Below are 18,699 nucleotides of genomic sequence, written 5' to 3'. Positions count from 1 at the left end.
GGCTGATGTATCGGATTCCAGCCCTTGAAGGAGTCAATCATTGCGCAGAAATGGAGGAAAAGCAAGTCAAACCCTACAAAATGAACATGCAATTCCCGACGATGATACTACGATATCATGCCGTGTCCAGCTGCATCGAAGTCAATCACAACCTCCGCACATACTGTGACATCTTCATGGGTCCGCAGTACGTGGACTACCTAGTCCATCTGGACACTGACGAGTTGACGAATGTGTACAGATGGCGGCTGGAGCAGGAACGCGTCCTCTGCAGAGACACGCTTCCGGGTATGATTGATGAGAAAGTGATTTCTTTTGTGGAGTGTCATATGCCGGCGTACGAGCTGTATCTGGATGCGTCGTGAGGGGGGTTTTGAGATAGGCTGCTGGGAGATGAGAGGGTGCACAAGGAACATATTGTGAGTTGTATTGGAAAAAGATAAAGAAATTGTCGAGTTGCTCCCTGTGGCTACTTTTCAAGTTAAGATGAAAGCTACAAAATGCACTACGCGAATTCTCGGTTGATTGAATTATTGCTTTTGATTGCTGTACCCCAAGTCACGATCCTAGCTAACACAACGCCAAAATTATTTAATATGCCATCCACCCAATACCTAATAAACGTATGACAATAGTACGCAGAAATCATAAGCAGATATCATAAGTCATGAATCAGACGGAAAACGCTGCACTTGATCCGGCCTTGACAAGAAAAACCGCCACAGGTTGCAAATGGATAAATACAAGAATCGAATCAAATATGCTGGTAGATTGATAATTACTTCCTCCAGCCGACATTCCATATGACATGTGCAATGTCCCGGGCTGTGTTGACGGTATCGACTATGCGGCCAAACATGCCTGTATACGAGGCGTCCTCGCCTTCTTCGTACGGCATAAACATGCCAGAGGGCGTCAGGTGTAGATTTCCGGGACTGCTGCTGTCATCGCCATCGTTGAACTCTAGTTCCTGGCGATCTTCAGGATTGACGAACCAGGGTCGATTGTTGGGATTATATGTGTGTCGTCGTGGTTGTGTCTTGAAGGTAAAGTATGATCCTTGCTCATCTTCGTCGTCAAGCAAGAAATTAGCTTCTGGTCTTGGTGGCCGGAGCGTCTCTATCGACGGCGTCGGCGACAGTTTACTGCGTGTGTCGTCCTGACTCACACTCCACGGTAATTCAGGCGTGTCCGAACGACACTTTAGCGTCGTCGGTGGCAAAGGCGCAATGGTCTTGCTCTCGCTGCTCGTACTACTCCTCGGTGTACTGCGCGATGACACTGACGTAGACGTCGTCGTCGTCGTCGTTCCCGCTGGCGATGTGCGAGAAATAACCTGCTTCATCATGACAATTCCTTCGTCCGACTCTGTGTCGTCATTGTCATCGTTGTAATATCTGTTGTGGTCGTAATCGTCCTCGCCATACTCGTCGTAGTCATTGTCGTACTCTTCCCCAAGGAAAAACACTGAGGGATCAACATCGCGTTCTTCGTACTCCTTGGCTTCAACTGCAATGCATTGCACCACTTCGTTGTTAAAATGGATATGACGCTTTTCACTCGGTGAGACTAGACCTGACGATGCTGATTCGGCTGACTCGGACGGTGTGCAATGGTTTGATGATGATGTGTATGGGTATTCCAGAATCCGGGCCAAGGGAACGCCCATATCGGACGTGGCTCGCCCGAATGCTGGTTTCCCTCGTGAGTAGTTTTCCGCTTTTTGTGCTTGCAATATAGCACCGGCATGTTTTAGTAGAGTATGTTGCGATAACGATCGTTGCAAGATAGCTTCAGAAGCAGTTTTCTTTTTCAAAATGGACTTCCGGTCCAAGAACGAATTTGACGATGACAATCCACTTGGCGGTGGAGGTTTCTGGTTTGGCTTAAAGTCAGTCTGCAAAGGGCCGTATAACCACGTCACATCGCAGTCTTTTAACCAATTCAACGTCTCGGGCGAAACCGTCCGCAGTCCATACTTGGCTTTGGCCCACGTCCGCCATGAAGCATTCTCTAATCTGACTCCGTTGCTATATCGATCCTTTCGAGCCACAACATACCTCCACGACGTCCAGATATCTTCTTCCCTCCAGTCATGCGACAGGTAATCGACATGTCGTTCGGGTTCCGGCTCTATCGACGCATCATCACTCGACGTTCGCAGCAACGGATCCGGTATATTTGCGGGCGCTGCTGTCTGTGTCGTTTTTGGTGTCGATAGCCCGCTGTCTTCTTCTGGTTCCTCGGCGGCGTACTCTGCGTCAAACGCGGGCAAGGTTAACTCATCGCCCTCCCCATCGGACGTCACTTCTGATGACAAGCTGCTCAGCGTGGGAGTGTATACCGGCGAGACCAGAGCGGGACGGAAGTTGAGTTTGGAGGTAGCCGTGGACGAGAATTCGGCGTCTCCAAAGTAATCAGACATGGGCTCGTTGTATGGGTCGTCGGGTTCGATGAAGCGCGGTTGTAGCGAGTGAGGGCGTAGCAGGTCATCCCTATCGGTGGCAAGCAGAGTGCTCATGGTGTCTATCACCTCGACATATTCAATGGTGAAGCGATATTTGAAGGTCTGTCAGATGAACCGGGTGCTGTTTTCTGCAAGGAGGCCGTGTAAGCGAGCGAGTGCGAGTTACAGAAACGACTGATAGTGATAGCAAGTAGATTTAATCCAACGGTCAATACATCTCTTACTAGTAGTAGTGCTAAGAGCAGGGACAAAGAGGCGTCGAAAAAAAGCCGGCGTGCCCAGATCGCCACCGCACAGCTCCTAGTCAGTAGTCAGTTACGACTAGTACTGGGGCTAGGGCAGGAAGGGGGAATAGTGTACGAACCTAGCCGCATGCAGCTAGTGCTGGCGTGTCTGATTGGCTGGGGGGAGCACGGCCCGCGCCATTCCTGTAATACGATACAATAATACGAGCGATCCCTGCTCATACTATGTGAACTCATATGGAGAGATGACTTCAACTAGGATGTCTCTGTATGTCTCTGGAGTGCACAAGAGATACGAGATACAAGATACAAATGATCCGAATAACGCAGCATCCGACAGTTCCACGTATGCAACACATACTTGAAGACAGTCAGAGCTAGATGAAAACGGCTCCACAGACCCTCTAGACCGCCACAGACCCGCTGCGATTCTTGGATTCTGGAGTCTAGGAATGCACTCCTCCGGCCTGCAACCTCTATTCATAGTCTGATACCATCTATCGCATCGTCAATCAGCCTAGATATAGTGTGCTCATACGATGTCGCGATAGCTGTGTGCCAATTCGCGTTGTTCATTGGCTAGCCGTCTTCGCTAAGCTCGGTTCCCTGTTTAATCTGCATTCTCTTTCTACTCTCCCCTCGCTCACTCGCTGTTCTAGAAGAAACAAGCCGATCCCATTGGCCAACAAAAATCTCTATCGCTATCATCAACATCCATCAGTTTACTATACTATGTATGAGGTTTCTAGGCGCAGTCTATTCTGTTCTCGCTATGTCGTCGAGACGCATACTTCGTACATATCAGCCTTCGGCCCAGCGACGCACCGTGGGGCCCCGAATCTAGATCCTTTTAGCGCATGCACTCTGGTTTGATTATTTGTCGAGTAAATACTGTCTACAGTCTACAACGTTGATATCTGGAGAAACTCTCCGGTAAACGGACATTGGGCTAAGCTATCTCGCATATCGCTGCATGCTCAACGTCAGTGCATCAGCCTCGACCATGGCACAACTCCATGGTATATCACTTATGATCGACTCTTGATATCCGTCTACGCTTAAGACCACTAATATTAATCCGATCCCTCGTTACCCGCTCAATATCTTCTATCCATCAGAGTCGGAGCTAACAATCCCTGTCCCGCCTTCCGTCGACCATCCATATCCCGGTGTTGTTAATGTTTGTTAATGTTGTGTGGCTCGATTGACCGGCCCTGCTCGGCGTTATTTATCGGCCAATCAGTCCCGGCTGGAGACCCTGGATGTACTACATGTAACAAAGCCACGATGTCTGTGCTTCAGCCGCCCCTCTTCTGCGTACTGTGTACATCTGCTATCTGCCATCGGAAGTATTGCAAGAAGCCGATTGACTAGCTAATTGCCTACTGTATGCGGAAACTGACTGACGAGCATAGAACACCAGGCGGAATGCCCTAAATTTGCAACCGCCGATAGCTACGTAGCTGGAGATGTCAAATGTCTAGGCTTAAGCAGCTACAGTCTGAGTCTACAGACTCATGTATCCCTGCACTCGTACCGTTAACGCCTTGTCGACTTGTCATGCAGAAAATGAGGAGAAGAGGTCAAAGCTGTGCTATTCGACCTCTTCATCAACATTATGGTCCGCATCACCTCGTTGTCATATTGACATAACCGAGGAAGAACAGATACCGAGCTGTCGATTCACTTTGATCAACAGACGAGGACAGTCTTCAAGAGAGCATTTGCCACAACACAGAATGTTGCACGGACATGCAACGAAGCGCTTGGCCGAGGACATGTAACTATCATGTGTACAAGGTCTCGGGTACCCGATACTGCATCTATGACTGTCCAGGCCCTATGTAGCGACTGTCGTGCTAACTATAGATGATGTTACAACGTTGCGAAGCACAGCTGATACAGTCCAATCACTGCAGTGTATAGCATCACATTTACCCCTGGCACGACATTCGTATCAATTTGCTTGTTGCTCTGCCATTGCATTGACACATAGATGAGTGAGTCAGTGGTCGCTAAGATTCAGCAACGATCGACAGACAACCTAGGTAAACCGTAACTCGCAATAGTGGTGGCGTCTGATGCTCTGTACGGGCTATGAAATCGGGAGAAGTCGGGCATGCTTGACCTCGTAGTCTATCTCTACGGATTAGTGAACATCTTCTGAATGGAATTGATCTCCGTGGTTATGGTGATCGTATTGTTGCTATGACTAGAGCACAGATAGGATGACTGAATCATTTACCTCACGCATCAGATGTACCTATATATATGCTCACTTCAAGCATAGGTTTCCAAACAACATGACGTCTGAATGAAAGCAATAATCATCATTCCGAAATATAATCTCTTCTCATATCTCTGTGTCTTCATGTGCCTTGTAGGGCATGATGACGCTGCCAACCAATCACAGCCCCCGCACCCCGCCAACCCTAGCCAAGCATTCATATCGATATCGATAGCTTGAGCTCCTCCTCCTACCTTACTTAGCACACATACCATATACCAACCACCAACCAGCAAAAGCACCATATATATATCAAATCACTACGAAGAAGCGCAGCAAAGAAATGGCAGAAGTCGAGCAACCCCTGGAACTGCACGCACGACACATTGTCTACTGTGGAGGTACGCCAGTCTGAAATCCAACATCCCCGCTATGACATGACATGCATACTGACTTTTTGGGGGGTAGTGTGCACTCTACCTCCAGAGGTATCCCCAACATCCGATACGCTTGTAGTGATGTTATTGACGAGAATAGTATTGTGAATTCGGCGGCACATCCAAAAAATGCGAAGAATGGCTCCAAAAATCTCACCCAGAGCTACACAATCAATTATACTCTGAAGGTCTCCGCCACTCTCCCCCCCCGACCACTCTCTTTACATACCAAAACTGATGATTCGTTATAGAAGCATTGAATGCAAACCTCTCCACCCTCTCCATCACCGCACGCGAAAAAGCAGCCAAAGACGCCGCCAAAAAAGAAGCCAAAGCCCTTCAGGCCGAAACACGAGACGCCGAACGCCTCGCCTCTTCCAAGATCGTGATCAAACGCGTGGAACGCAACAAGCGGAAGTACGTGACTGTGGTCATCGGTCTTGAGCAGTTTGGATTGGATTTGAAAAAAGTGGCGAAGGAGTTGGGCAAAAAATTTGCGACGGGTTCGAGTGTGACCAAGTCGGCGGCGGGGACGGAGGAGATTACAGTGCAGGGAGATGTGAGCGATGATCTGTTAGAATGGTTAGTTGATACACACGGGGACAAGGTGCCGGAGGATAATGTGGAGTTGGTGGAGGATAAGAAGAAGAAGGCTGCTACTTGATTGTGTGTCGATTAGTTTTAAGTAATATATGCTGGGTATGCTAAGCTATGTGGGTATATCAAAGTTCGTCAAAGAGGCGAAGGGGATCTGCTGGGTTGTTGCTGCTGCTTTGATGAGTATTCGTTTCAGTAATCGGGGGCTCATCTACCTCGTCATTCGTACTCTTCGTGAGCAGCGGCGATTTCAGAAATGTCTTCATATCAACGTCAACATCCACACTATCCGTAGGCGCATCAGGCACAGAACGTGACGACTGCGACAACATTTCAATCCTGGAATTCAGGTCCTGTACCGTCGGCGATGCTGAAGGAATAGACCTCAAAACATACGCAACAATGACCATCAACACCAATCCCACCACAAACCCTCCCAACACCCTCAACCTCTGCGTAACTCTCGCCTGCCACTCGCCTTCTCTTCGTTCCCACCCTTCAATCTCCCCTCGGACTTTCTCAAGTCTTTCACCCAGATTCTCCATTTTACTCCTTCCCGCCTTCATGCGTCGTTCCAGCTCATCGATCCTCTGACGCTGGGGCTCGAATTTGGCAAAATCTGCGAGTTGTTTATGTATATCTGACTCAAGCGCGGAATTATCGCGCTGGAAACTTTCGTGCAGCGTTGCGCTAGAATCGACCAGTTCCTGAAACGTGTTTATCGTCGAGTGTAGCGTCGATATGCGTTCCAGCAGGTTGTAATATGTGTAATCCAACCGCCGTGTTATATCCGTCGCGAGGGTGCCTATACCTGCAAGTTTCGACCGTAGGATTCTTCTTACATTAGCTTGACTCCATGAACAAAAACACAAGAGGCTAGAATACGCACTCCTCCCCTTTCTCGCGCTCCCTTCGCGCCAACCCCAAATCCTCCGCCGTCTTAATCTCCTTCCCTCGCGCGGTCGTCAGACTAAGCTTGCGACTCACATCCTCACTATCATCTTCCTCCGTAGCTACGAGGCTGGTMCCCCGMCTCCCGCCATTAGCATTATTTGCGTTTCGCTGCGCACTCGACGATCTCGATCCAAACCGTGACGAGCGCGACGGATCTTCTCTCGAGCTGCTCGAAGGTTTTAAGAAGCTGATTTCAGGGATTATCTCTCTCTCGCCGCCAACGCCGAAATATGGGTGGCCGTGGCTTTGCGTATGCCGATGGAATGAGCGGTTGGGGAGGAGGTTGCGCGCTCCACCGGCGGAGGTGATTTGGTTCACGGCGCGGGGGAGGCGGTGGTCTCGAGATTTAGAGTGTCGGTGTGATTTGTGACTCCCATATTTGTTGCTGCTGTTGTCGTTAATCTGGTTCTTGTTGTTTTTGGTGGTCTTTTCGTTGGAAGATGAGGGCTCGAGATCGGATGTGTCGACAAACAACCTCCGCGGCCACGGTTGTCGTTCCTCCGGTCCGTTGCGTGTTTGCTCATTGTTATTCTGAGTATGATTATTGTTTGATGGACGCGTTACTTCGGAGCGGTGACGGTGGTGGATGTTGACTGGGAATGTTCTCGAGGTCGAGAGTCGACTAGACGGTTTGTCGTCTTTGTCCATGTTTATTGCGCGATTTGATTAGAAGAGCAAGTCTAGTCGTCACCTTTCTCTCATTTTTAAATTTTAGAGATTGACATCAACAAATTGAGTATGTTGGTGGATTCCATGGGTTTGGAGTTATGAGGTTGAAGTTGAGGTGAAGACGTCACGTCAACCTCGGCTGCGGAGACTAGGCTACGGATGATTTTATCCATGATACTCAATAACGCTGAAATGATTCAACACCACGACAATGAATTATATGAGTTCGAAGAAGAAAAAAGAAATAATATTCAGGGAATCATATCTTGAATAAATATAAAACAACACCAAACTCCTATGCAAACTTTTATCACCGCCAAGTGTCTAAGAATTCAACAATTTATTCCTCTTCTCCCGACGCCTCCTTCGCTCAACTCGCTTCTTGTGCATCTTCTCGGCCATCTTCTCGTATCGTTCCTTTTCTTCCTTGGCGGCTCTTCGGTCTTTTATTGCCTGGATGTGTCTCTGCAGGGAACGAGTTAGCGTAGTCGACATATTCCACCAGGGAGAAAGGACTACCTGTCGCTCGGCTTCCTTCTCGTCCTTCATTTCTTTCTCCCGCTCCTTCATCGCTGCCATATTGTTTCGGTCTTGTAGTCGTTTCTCGTATGACTTGAGGCCGGCGGTGGGCCGGAAGGGTTTTTTGGGGGTGCGCCAATTCTTGCCTGCTCTGATTAGTTTGCGCAACATAGCAATAGAGAGATAGAAGTACCATTCTTGCGCATGCCCACCTCGGTCTTGCCGCTGTCTGGAACGGGTACTGCGACGTCGGCCATGTTGTTGTTGTTGTTATTGTTGTTATGTTTAGTATACTAGGAGCAGGCAAAGAAAGAAAAGTTCTACCAAAGTTATCTTAGCGCGATCAGATAAGCGGATCTCGGCGAAACTGTTGTTCCCACCCCACGGCGCCACTTCGGGCGGTGAGGACCCGTCGCAGCGGCCCAATCATCCTACTCCGTCTAAAAAGTCTCTCTCTTTCTGTTTCCTCTCTCGAGCAACTCCCTCCGCTGTTGATGCCGCCAGCCCCATAGCGCATTCTATTACGTGGGCTGAGCCAAGTCTCCTGTGAGCCTTTTCACGTTTTCTTCAAACCCAACTACGCCTGCATGTGATGCGACCTGCTCGTTGCACGCCTTTTGACACCATCGGCGAGTAATGTGCGGAACCGGACAACTCTGATTATTCAAACATTGACACATTGTTACCGATACTTGACATACTCGTGTTCCGGCGGCGGACTCTTTTTTTGTTCTTAAAGCCCGCTGTATTGTTCTTCTTCTGGCTTGGTTTCATATCGGACTCGTGCCTGGTCCACTTGGTCACTTTATTCCCTCATACATTCTCGCACATATTTATTGCCATGTCCTGCCCATAGCTTACCTACCATATACCCCGCGGACTGGCTCCTACACACCACCGATCCAATACGATCAACACGGTCAACACGAATGGCGGCTATCGATCATGCTGCTTATAGCGATGAAATGCCAGTAGACATCGCTACCACTCTACCTCAAAACTCCGGCCAGAAAGCTCTCAAAGATGTCACCTTTGGCTCGGTATGTCGCTTTTCTTGCTGGCAGACGGCATTGGCTAACCCTTCAGATTGCTGGTATAGCCGGCAAATGCATCGAGTACCCATTTGACACGATCAAAGTTCGTCTGCAGTCCCAACCTCACGGCGTCCCGCTCCGTTACGCCGGACCGTTCGACTGTTTCCGCCAGTCCATACAATCCGATGGCTTTCGCAGTCTGTACCGAGGTATCAGTGCGCCTCTTGTCGGCGCTGCTGTCGAAAACAGCAGTCTGTTTTTCAGCTACCGAATAGCAAAGAACCTGCTACAGTCGACCGTTTATACCTCTGATCCGCTGCCCTTCAGTGGTCTGTTGCTCAGTGGTGCTTTGTCGGGTGCTTTTACATCGGTTCTGTTGACGCCGATTGAACTGGTCAAATGTAAAATGCAAGTCCCCAGCAGCACTGCTACCGTCAAACCAGGCCCGTTGAAGATCATAGCAACCGTCTTTCGACATCACGGCATGTTTGGTCTTTGGCGAGGACAGATGGGCACGTTGATTCGAGAGACGGGAGGTTCGTCAGCTTGGTTTGGAAGTTACGAAGCTGTGTCTGCTCTTTTTCGAAGGTCGTCATTAGCCTCTGACTCTTCAGAACCAGCGCCTTTAGCATTATGGCAGCAAATGGTCGCCGGCGCCGCTGCTGGCGTCAACTATAATTTTATATTCTMCCCCGCCGACACTATCAAGTCGCGCATGCAGACCGAAGAAATCTCGGTCCTGTCCGCAAACCGATCATTCTGGACAGTCGGGAAATCGGTCTGGCAACACGAGGGATTAAAAGGGCTGTATCGTGGCTGCGGTATCACCGTTGCACGATCTGCGCCCAGTTCAGCGTTTATTTTCGCTATATATGAGGGATTGAGCCATTATTTTCGTTAGCATATTCATGACATGACGGCGTTTGATTTCACATAGAATAGATTTCACCTGCATTGAATCGCCTTGGATATATAGATTCAAATGGAGATGTTCGTACTTTTACTTTATTTCCTAAATAGGTCCCCGATAGTCGTATCTTATCACCTGGTAGATATGCTGATAGTGGTACTCCCCCACTTCCTCACCACAACTTTGCCGCAAAACAAACTCCCCATCTTAACCCTTAGTCCCTACAGACCTACTCATAAAGAAGCAAAGCAAAATGTCAGCCCACGCCCTCACCGAGATAGAACTCCAAACAATCTCCCAAAAGGCCATCGACGCCAAGGCCAAAGCCTACTGTATGCCCCCTTTCCTCCCCAATCAATCATTCATACAAATTCTGACCGAGACGGGGGAAGCAAGGCCCCTACAGCAAATTCCGCGTAGGCGCGTGCCTCATCACAACAAGCGGCGAGTACATCGACGGCGCAAATATTGAGAATGCGTCGTACCCCGTAGGCGTGTGCGCGGAGAGAGTCGCGTTTGGGAATGCGCTTGTGCGTCCCCCTCCTCGTCTTTCCGTTTACTGTTCAATAGAGATACATGTTAACTGATGATGATGGATGAGCAGATGCAAGGCCATAAATCCTTCAAAGCGATCGCAGTCGCTACAGACATCAAACCCGCCGCGAGTCCGTGTGGGATGTGTCGGCAGTTGTTCGTCTTCTCTTTCCTTTCTACCCACTTTCTAGCGTTTGTTGAGGATTGTTTGCTGATGTTTTGCAACAGTATGCGGGAATTTACACCCCCGAGTTTTCCGATATACATGTATGACAAGGATGGGAATTACAAGGTTGCGACTATCCAGGAGGTACGTCTTGTCTTCCCCCTCTATTTTCTATTTTATGATTAAAGTGGTGTGGACTAACTTGTATCGGTAGCTGTTGCCAGATTCGTTTGGACCGGATGATTTGTTGGCTTGATTCTGGAATCTGAGTATTTGATCAAGGAAAAAGTGGTTGATTGATTAATTGATTCACATTGAAGGGTGTTGTGGTTATTGGCCAGGTTGGTGTCGGGATATACATTCAGAGACTAATGGCGATGTACTCGGATTCTCGTTTAGTTTGACATTTAGTATTATATTCACGAATGAGTTATGAGTCGTAGTACACTTGATGATAAGAAGAAAGATGATCATGTCTAGAGGTAGCTATTATATAGGTCCCCTGCCCCTCCCTTCAAATCTAAGCAAACCCTGCCCAGGTAATATATAGTATATCTATAATATGTCAACATTCGAACAACGCCTAGCCAGCTACCTATCCAGCCGCACCAACGCAACACCCTGCGACCACGCACCGGTTCCCTGTGTCTTCGACCCTTGTAACATATCTCTCTGTCTAGTCGCCCAACTCCATTCTCGCTGGACCTCCGAACCACGCCCCTTTCATCAAACGGAACATCCCTTAGTCTTCTCTATCTGGCAAGCGGGCTATGACCGACACAAAGCGCAATGGCTCGCCAGTGAACCCGGCTATGGAATGACTCGCGCGCCTCAACTCGTCAAAGCATTAAGAAAGATCGGTACCGATGAGAGGTTACTTCCTTTGTCTAACCAGGATGGTCAGGATGTGATTCATGTAGGCGGGATCAAGGCGTGTAATCAATGCAAACCCGGGTCGAATACATGGTCTTACTGCGCGCCATACAGCATTCGTCAAAGTGCCTGTCATCGTGTCAGTATCAATTTCAATGTTAGACCAACGCCTCAGGAAAGCGGAAAAGTGCTCTGTCTCGGCCGGAATGGCGCGACAAAGTATTGCGCCGCAAACGAGTTTATGGCAATAAGTCATGTTTGGTCTCATGGATGGCAGGGCAGCGCCGAAGATGGAATATGCTCCCGCGTTTTGGATATGTTGCTCGAAATCGCAATTACCAGGTTCAATGTGCAGTGGATATGGCTCSATGTCGCCATGATCAGCCAAAACAAAACCGTTCGAGCAATGGCCATTAATTCCATGGATACTGTGTACTCAACCGCCAAAGCGACACTCGTCGTCGACAGACTCCTCCTCAACTTCATCCCCAGGGCAGAAGACGATAAGCAAACTGCTCTAGCAATCACAGCATCGGACTGGATGACCCGTCTCTGGACCATGCAAGAAGCCATGCTCAGCCAGAACCTCCTCATCTTGACGAACCGCGACTCTCCACCGATTAACCCCCGAACCCTCCTCCACCGCATCATCCTCGCCAACCACGATCCCACGCGCTGGCAACAATACATCGCCATCAAACTCCTCTCCACAATGGCGCACGACCCCATACCATCTCTCCGCAAGATCGTAACCTTCAGCTACGAACGTACAACCACGAAACCAATCGACATGGTCCGCGCTTTGTATCCATTATTCGGACTCAAGTGGCCCGACGCAGAAACGACGCTTATACAAGGGCAGATTCTGCTGTTGCAGCGTTTGGGTCAGGAGGCTGCTATATTGACCAGTCTCAGCAGCCCGATTGGGCTACCGTCGCCGTGGGGATGGGCGCCTTTAGTTATTCCCGGTGCGTCGGGAGGAAGTATCTCTGGCTATGGTCGGCATGTCACTAAAGATGGTCTAGTAGGCGCGTGGAGCTGGCTTGAAGTCGTGCCTGTGGCTATGGAGCCGCAAGGTGCGGTCAAGGGACGGCTGTCCTCGAACAAGGGATGGATGTTTGATTTTAAGCGCAGTTTTAAAGATTCTCGAAAGTATCGTGAGCCGCCAACAGCCGGAGCAGCAGCAGCAGCAGGAGGAGGAGGAGGAGGAGGAGGAGGAGGAAGCACGATACTACATCATCTGAACCACGCCGTCGGCATAGGTGCCGACATTCTCAAATCCAGCATCATAACCACCTTCTCTCAATGGTCCGGCCCACCAAATGCAGACCTTGAACTCTCAAAACTGGTTGGCATGAAACACGTCTATGCCGTTTTCCGTCAAGCACACAATCCAAACGAGCAGTTCAAAACTCTGGTCACATACACTGCGAACGACCCCTGGCCGTGGCACGGCCAGAAACTGTTTTTCATTGCATCTGCCGATCTGAGCGCGCAGACTCGTGATGCAGTTCTGAACCCGCACGACGCGCCGCAGTATCTGGATCTGGTGGTTGTGGAATCGGAGAAGAGTGGACGGTACGTAATGAAGCGGGTTGGGAAGGTGGTTACGATGGGTGTGCGGCTCAGGGGTGGGAACGAGGAGGCGATTCAGGGGTTGCTTCGTTGACAGAGCTTCTTCTCATCCATCGACTGGCGTAAAGCCTATCTATCCTGAAACTCATCGAATCTCCCCACGACAAACCGGTACCTATAGAATATCACGCCGTTGCATGACTGACTAAGAGATACTCTCGATAGCTCCTGGTTCGAATATTTCGAGCAGTTTCTTTGCAGTGATTTTCTTTGTTTTCCTACTTAGGTAAGTACGGATATTGTTCGTCAACCATAGCCATATGCGAGGCCTCCACTTTGACTTGATATCTAGTGGATATATACTAATCCATACTTTCAATGTTCCACCCGAGTTGTTTATTATGCTGGACTGTGGTAATGAGAATGAGACAGGACGAAAGGGGGCCATGGTCTAGGTGCTTAGAACATAATCATGTTATTCGAAAGATGTAGGGAGGTGAAGGAGTGTCGAAATAATCTACCCTACAAACAAAGACAGAGAGCTCAAAGATCTACTAACTATACATGACATCATTGAATCTAGATACCCAAATACATCCATATTCCAAAGAATAAAAAGACAAAAAAGAAAATAAAAATAGCAAGATGCTCGCTGCAGACTGGCTATGCTCAACTCCTCTCCTCCTCGCCCTCTTCATCTTCAAACTCATCGTCGCCCAACAACTCATCTTCGTCATCTACGACATTCGTATAATCCCCCCTCCTGGAAGCAAACGCAGCTCTCGTCGCGTACGGTCGCGGACCCCTGCTGCCGGGTAACCGTACATAGCCACTGACGCTTCGCCAGAGAGACACGACCAGCAACGGCAGTACCTTGATTGCAGCCACCGTGGCCGCAATAACCGCGACAGGGATCGTAATAAACGGCGAATCGCCGCGAGAAGTCATGAACGATTGAGCTCCACCTTCACCGAGCCGGATTTGCCCAAATTTACCATCCCAGTGTGTATAAACCCAGTAACCAACGGCGATTGCAATGGCGACGGGAACGATGATAGCAAAGAAGATGGCGACGCCGCTGGCGCCGTGTTTGCGCTCATATTCTTCCTGGTGGCCTGGACAGGGGCGCGATTCCCAGCGGTCGAGGTTTTGGCCGCCAACACAGGTAGTAAGCGGGATACGTCGGAAGCCTGTCGGTTCCCAGTATTCGATGGCGTCTGGATTCTCTTTGCAGTATTCGACAGCGTTTGGTTTGGCGAGACCGGGTACCAAGGTACAACTTCCGTCGCTTTGGCGCTCGTAGTTGTAATCACTAGACCTCGTTAGTTACAAGCTCTTGAGTAAAAAGGGGAGAGACGTACCACTCGTAATCCTCCATCGTGCAAGAGCAATTGTGCGAAATACTATGCACATGCGCCTCGGACCAATCGTTCCAACAATGCGACTTGGGATTCTTGCGGTGATACTGCTCCACATGACCAAACAGACAGTTACCCTCTTGAAGAGGATGCTTCGGCTCCCAGAGATAGTAATCTTCGCCCTCGCCAGTATCCTCATCCAAATTACATGTCCGGTCACGCAGGCCACTAAAGTCAAGATTGACAGTTACAAACTCATCAGAACCGACCTCTGTACCCCAGATCAAAAAATTCTTTGAAGTGTCGGACGGCACAGTAGAAAGATCCAGCACTGAGACCTCGTTGTCAGAAAACTGATACGTCTCCCACGTATCTCCCTCGTCGGTGCTGAAAAGAATATCGCGTGTGGGTTGACCTGCGTCAACGAGGACCAGGACAGAACCCTGGTCGCCAAACTCCCACAAGTAATTGCCCTTTTTGACCTCCTTCCAGCTGATAGCGCCATCACGGCTGAAAAAAGTGCTAGCATCGGCCTTACTGCCCAATGTCTCGCCGACATTACCAACTCCAAACGCAAGGCCAATGGCGGACCCAGATCCATATGTATTGCGAAAGTCTCTCCGTTCAGTGTATCCATGCAGATGAAGGGAACACTTGTTCGAGCCACAGCTGTATGCCTTGCCCTCGGAGTCCTTGGCTGGAGGCGGGATAAGAGTCCACTTAGCGCCGTCGTTATGCGTAATCATGCTCTTTAATTTCTTCTCGCTGCCTTTCTCGACATCTGCCGTGTTGCTCACAATGTTGGCTATCACAACGCCTTCTTGTCCTTGCAACTTCTCAAAGTCGACGTATCCTGCATTGTTGCGGTTCACGTCGTTGAGACTAAGCACATAAGAGGTCCCGTTGCTGTTGCTCTTGATGAGCAGACCATACGCCTGGTCGTCATTCTTGTTGAGTGTGACGTGCAAAAACACCGAATGAGTAGTACTCTGCAACACCGTGTATCCCAACTGCTCAGGCACATCTAAATTATAAGGAAACTCCGCATCAGCGAACGTCACGCCATCGACACTAACGTCGAACTTCATGGAGTTCTCATTCTCTGGGTTCGGCGTGGCGACGATAATGAATTCCTCCGCTGTTGCGTAATCGTTGATATCGGTCAAAGGCGTATTGGACGTATCGAAAAAGTCATTACTCGTCACAAGCGTACGCTTGCCATTCACATCTTCGCCTTCATGTTGGTCGCAGAAAATCAAGTCGTCGCTGTCGGCACGATCTTCCCGTGCCATAAAGTCACACCTTTCCACTGTACGAAGCAAGATCTCCCAGCTATCGCCGCGATGCTTGGTGATATAAGAAGATCTGGGACATTCGCCATGGCTACAATCATTGAAGCCAGTCCAGATCATCCAATCCTTGTATTTTTGATGAAAGTCCAAAACTGTAATCTCTACGTTATCCAGTTCAGCAGGAGCAGTGAATGAGTCAAAGCTCTCTGCACGGTTGATCGTATAATACTGCTTATTGCCACTAGTCAGGAAGAACGCACGGTCGTTCAAATACCTATGCGGCGCAATCTCCTTCACCTTGACATCCTTGAGTTCGTGTGTCCAAGTCTTGCCATGGTCGTGAGTTACATAAAGTTTACCATCATGAGTCAGCATGACAACAGTCTCGTCCTCGCCGCGACTGCTGCCGGCTCGCTCCAGATAGTAGAACCTTTTGAACCCGTCTCCTTCAATATAGTTGAGCGTCGAGCTGATCGCTTTGGCGTCGCCAGATGGTGCCTTGAGAGCATCTTTGCAGGGACGGTCAATTTCCTTGTCAAGTTCCTCGCCTCCATCACGAAGACAAGCATTTCCGGGAATCAATCTCCATCCCGAAGGACCCTTGAAAGTATCATCGTCGTTCTTGCAAGTACCTTCAGGTGCTTTGAGAATAGTAGCAGGCACACATTCCTTTCGATCTTCCGAGCGCACAAAGTTGTAGTCACACTCAAAATCTTCTGCGGTACATTTGCAGGGCTTGAAATCAGGTGCAGGTGTCTTGAACATCGTCTCAGTAATGAAACAGTCGGCATCAGATTTGCGACGTCGGTAGAATTGTTTATGTCCCATGAGACAATCAGGCTCACCATTTTCATCCAATCGAGCAGGCCATTCCTCGAAATCGCTGTCCTTACACTCCCGCTCATGCAAACCTTCAAAGTCAATCGCGTAGATGGACCACTGTTCAGATTCGTCGGAGAATCCCACAAGCAAAAACTTCAGGCTCGTCGAATCGGGAGTCGTCGTGAGGAAATAGGGTTTGATTTCATTCTCCAGCTCAGCAGTATCCCAATCCTTGCCATGGTTGATAGAGTACTGAATCTTCTTTGTGGGCTTGCCGTCATCCTTGATTGCTACCATAATAGCACCTTTATTGCCAATCTCGTACTTGTGTGGTTTCTCAAGTGCCAAGCGCCATGTCACACCGGCATCATCCGAGACGTATAAATCGCCGTCTTTTGCGTAGGTCTTTAAATGACTGCCTGTATTACCAACACCCAAAACAATTCCAGGCGCAGGTGTCGAAAAGACAGCACCGAAATTTCTAAACTCCGTGACGGAATGAAGATGCAAGTTCTTATCCTTGACTTTCAACGGTTGAAAAGTGCGTCCGTCGTCAAAGCTAATCTGACTGATCACCCTTTTCTCGGCTTCGAAATCGCTCTCGATCTCTTCCCAATTGTCCACAACATTGACTATCACGATACCTTGGATTCCAACAATATCCTCAAAATCAACGTATCCACCTGCATTGCGGTTCGTGTGCTCGATATGGCGGGCAAAGTACGTGCCGTTGGAATTGGACGAGAAAAACACACCCATATTCTCCGATCGATCGGTGTTCATCACATCGACCTGGATACTATGATTCGTTCCTTCCAGGACGGTGTATGCCTCTTCTTCAATCTTGTGGTTTCCAAACTCCGCGCGATGCCACACAATAGCGTCATCCGTAACGAACATGGCCAATTCATCGGTACCCTGCGATTTGGCAGCAACCATGATATATTTTGTCCGAGCAGCAGCATCTATGATACCCGCGACGGGCCGCCCTTCATTAATCTTCGCCTCAATCCCGTCATCGTCATCCTGAAAAAACGAATCCGAATACACGAGCCGATACGCCGCCGGGAACGGATTCTTGAGTCCATGCACAATACAAAACACCCGATCGCCAATCTCGTCTGCAAGATCACTGGTCGACTCTGCAAAAGCCGGCTTCCCAACAGCCCAGAAACATCCTTTGGCCGTATTCCTCATCGGCGCAACCGTCTCAAAATCATCCAAGGTCACAAACGCAGTTTCCTGACAGGCAAACGGCGAACACCGCTCACCCTGAAAGATGACTCTACTCGAATCCTCGCCATGAAACCGAAGGGGCTCATTGATAAACATGGACGGAGCCGCTGGAACCTCAAACTCACGCCATGTCCGGCCCTGATCCGTAGTCACCCAATGGATCCCATGCCGACCGAGAATATACGCCTTTTGATTATCGTGTGGATGCGGCAGAATCAGAACCGCGGCATTGGTCATATCGCCCGTCACGCCTTCCACTCTCTCCACATCCTCGTTACCGACAACCTTCCACTCCAGCCCCCCATCAAACGATTGATACACCTCACCAGTCACCGGACTCAGAAACATAACCGTGTCCGAGTTTTTGAAATAAAAGGGGTCTGCGGGCGCGATGTCGAGCTCTTTGAGAGCTATTTTGGGCCCATCTGACTTCTTTGCCACTGCTCCTCCTGTCAGGCTGCCGATGGCTAGCAGGAGCAGGAGGAGAAGCGGTGATGTCAGATGCCACTGACGGATCATGTTGACGTTATAATAGTTGGTGTTTCGGCATTAGAGTCGTTGCGGTGCGTTGTGATGAATGGTAAGATGCGATGCGATGCGATCCGGATAGCTGGCGCCTAGCTTGTTGGAATAAACAAGTCGTATGTCGTGTAGAATATATGAAGGGAAAAGCAATGTAAGTAAACAGATTAATAATAAAGAATGAATGTAGATAGTAAGATAACGGTAGAACAAGTAAGATATAGCAAGCTGTGGCAGTCTTGCGTGGCCTGAACTAGAAGAT

The 18,699-nt window shown here is 49.2% G+C and overlaps 8 protein-coding genes across 8 annotated transcripts; 4 read left to right on the top strand and 4 right to left on the bottom strand.

The window, feature by feature from the left end:
- Window positions 1–778: 778 nt before the first annotated feature.
- BHQ10_009640 (uncharacterized protein) lies at window positions 779–2,521 on the bottom strand (the record flags this gene model as incomplete). Its single annotated transcript, XM_040882578.1, has 1 exon — window positions 779–2,521. The coding sequence occupies one exon, from the start codon at window positions 2,519–2,521 to the stop codon at window positions 779–781; it is 1,743 nt and encodes a 580-aa protein (XP_040738142.1).
- Window positions 2,522–5,282: 2,761 nt separating this feature from the next.
- On the top strand, window positions 5,283–6,040 carry BHQ10_009639 (uncharacterized protein; the record flags this gene model as incomplete). Its single annotated transcript, XM_040882576.1, has 2 exons — window positions 5,283–5,340; window positions 5,628–6,040. The coding sequence occupies 2 exons, from the start codon at window positions 5,283–5,285 to the stop codon at window positions 6,038–6,040; spliced, it is 471 nt and encodes a 156-aa protein (XP_040738141.1).
- A 58-nt stretch (window positions 6,041–6,098) lies between these two features.
- On the bottom strand, window positions 6,099–7,575 carry BHQ10_009638 (uncharacterized protein; the record flags this gene model as incomplete). Its single annotated transcript, XM_040882575.1, has 2 exons — window positions 6,099–6,807; window positions 6,863–7,575. The coding sequence occupies 2 exons, from the start codon at window positions 7,573–7,575 to the stop codon at window positions 6,099–6,101; spliced, it is 1,422 nt and encodes a 473-aa protein (XP_040738140.1).
- Window positions 7,576–7,920: 345 nt separating this feature from the next.
- BHQ10_009637 (uncharacterized protein) lies at window positions 7,921–8,372 on the bottom strand (the record flags this gene model as incomplete). The annotated part of the gene is made up of 3 exons (XM_040882574.1): window positions 7,921–8,061; window positions 8,116–8,261; window positions 8,309–8,372. 3 exons carry the CDS (start codon window positions 8,370–8,372, stop codon window positions 7,921–7,923), a joined length of 351 nt encoding a protein of 116 aa, XP_040738139.1.
- Window positions 8,373–9,044: 672 nt separating this feature from the next.
- BHQ10_009636 (uncharacterized protein) lies at window positions 9,045–10,050 on the top strand (the record flags this gene model as incomplete). Its single annotated transcript, XM_040882573.1, has 2 exons — window positions 9,045–9,155; window positions 9,202–10,050. 2 exons carry the CDS (start codon window positions 9,045–9,047, stop codon window positions 10,048–10,050), a joined length of 960 nt encoding a protein of 319 aa, XP_040738138.1.
- Window positions 10,051–10,312: 262 nt separating this feature from the next.
- On the top strand, window positions 10,313–11,015 carry BHQ10_009635 (uncharacterized protein; the record flags this gene model as incomplete). Its single annotated transcript, XM_040882572.1, has 5 exons — window positions 10,313–10,391; window positions 10,456–10,589; window positions 10,664–10,749; window positions 10,822–10,903; window positions 10,974–11,015. 5 exons carry the CDS (start codon window positions 10,313–10,315, stop codon window positions 11,013–11,015), a joined length of 423 nt encoding a protein of 140 aa, XP_040738137.1.
- A 933-nt stretch (window positions 11,016–11,948) lies between these two features.
- On the top strand, window positions 11,949–13,301 carry BHQ10_009634 (uncharacterized protein; the record flags this gene model as incomplete). The annotated part of the gene is made up of 1 exon (XM_040882571.1): window positions 11,949–13,301. One exon carries the CDS (start codon window positions 11,949–11,951, stop codon window positions 13,299–13,301), a length of 1,353 nt encoding a protein of 450 aa, XP_040738136.1.
- Window positions 13,302–13,876: 575 nt separating this feature from the next.
- Window positions 13,877–18,434, bottom strand: BHQ10_009633 (uncharacterized protein; the record flags this gene model as incomplete). Its single annotated transcript, XM_040882570.1, has 2 exons — window positions 13,877–14,519; window positions 14,569–18,434. The coding sequence occupies 2 exons, from the start codon at window positions 18,432–18,434 to the stop codon at window positions 13,877–13,879; spliced, it is 4,509 nt and encodes a 1,502-aa protein (XP_040738135.1).
- Window positions 18,435–18,699: the final 265 nt, after the last annotated feature.

Source organism: Talaromyces amestolkiae (genome assembly GCF_001896365.1).
Source record: "Talaromyces amestolkiae strain CIB chromosome Unknown scaffold25.1, whole genome shotgun sequence".
NCBI lineage: Eukaryota > Fungi > Ascomycota > Eurotiomycetes > Eurotiales > Trichocomaceae > Talaromyces > Talaromyces amestolkiae.
Note: the sequence above shows the minus strand (reverse complement) of the source record. Positions and strands in the feature narration are given on the sequence as shown.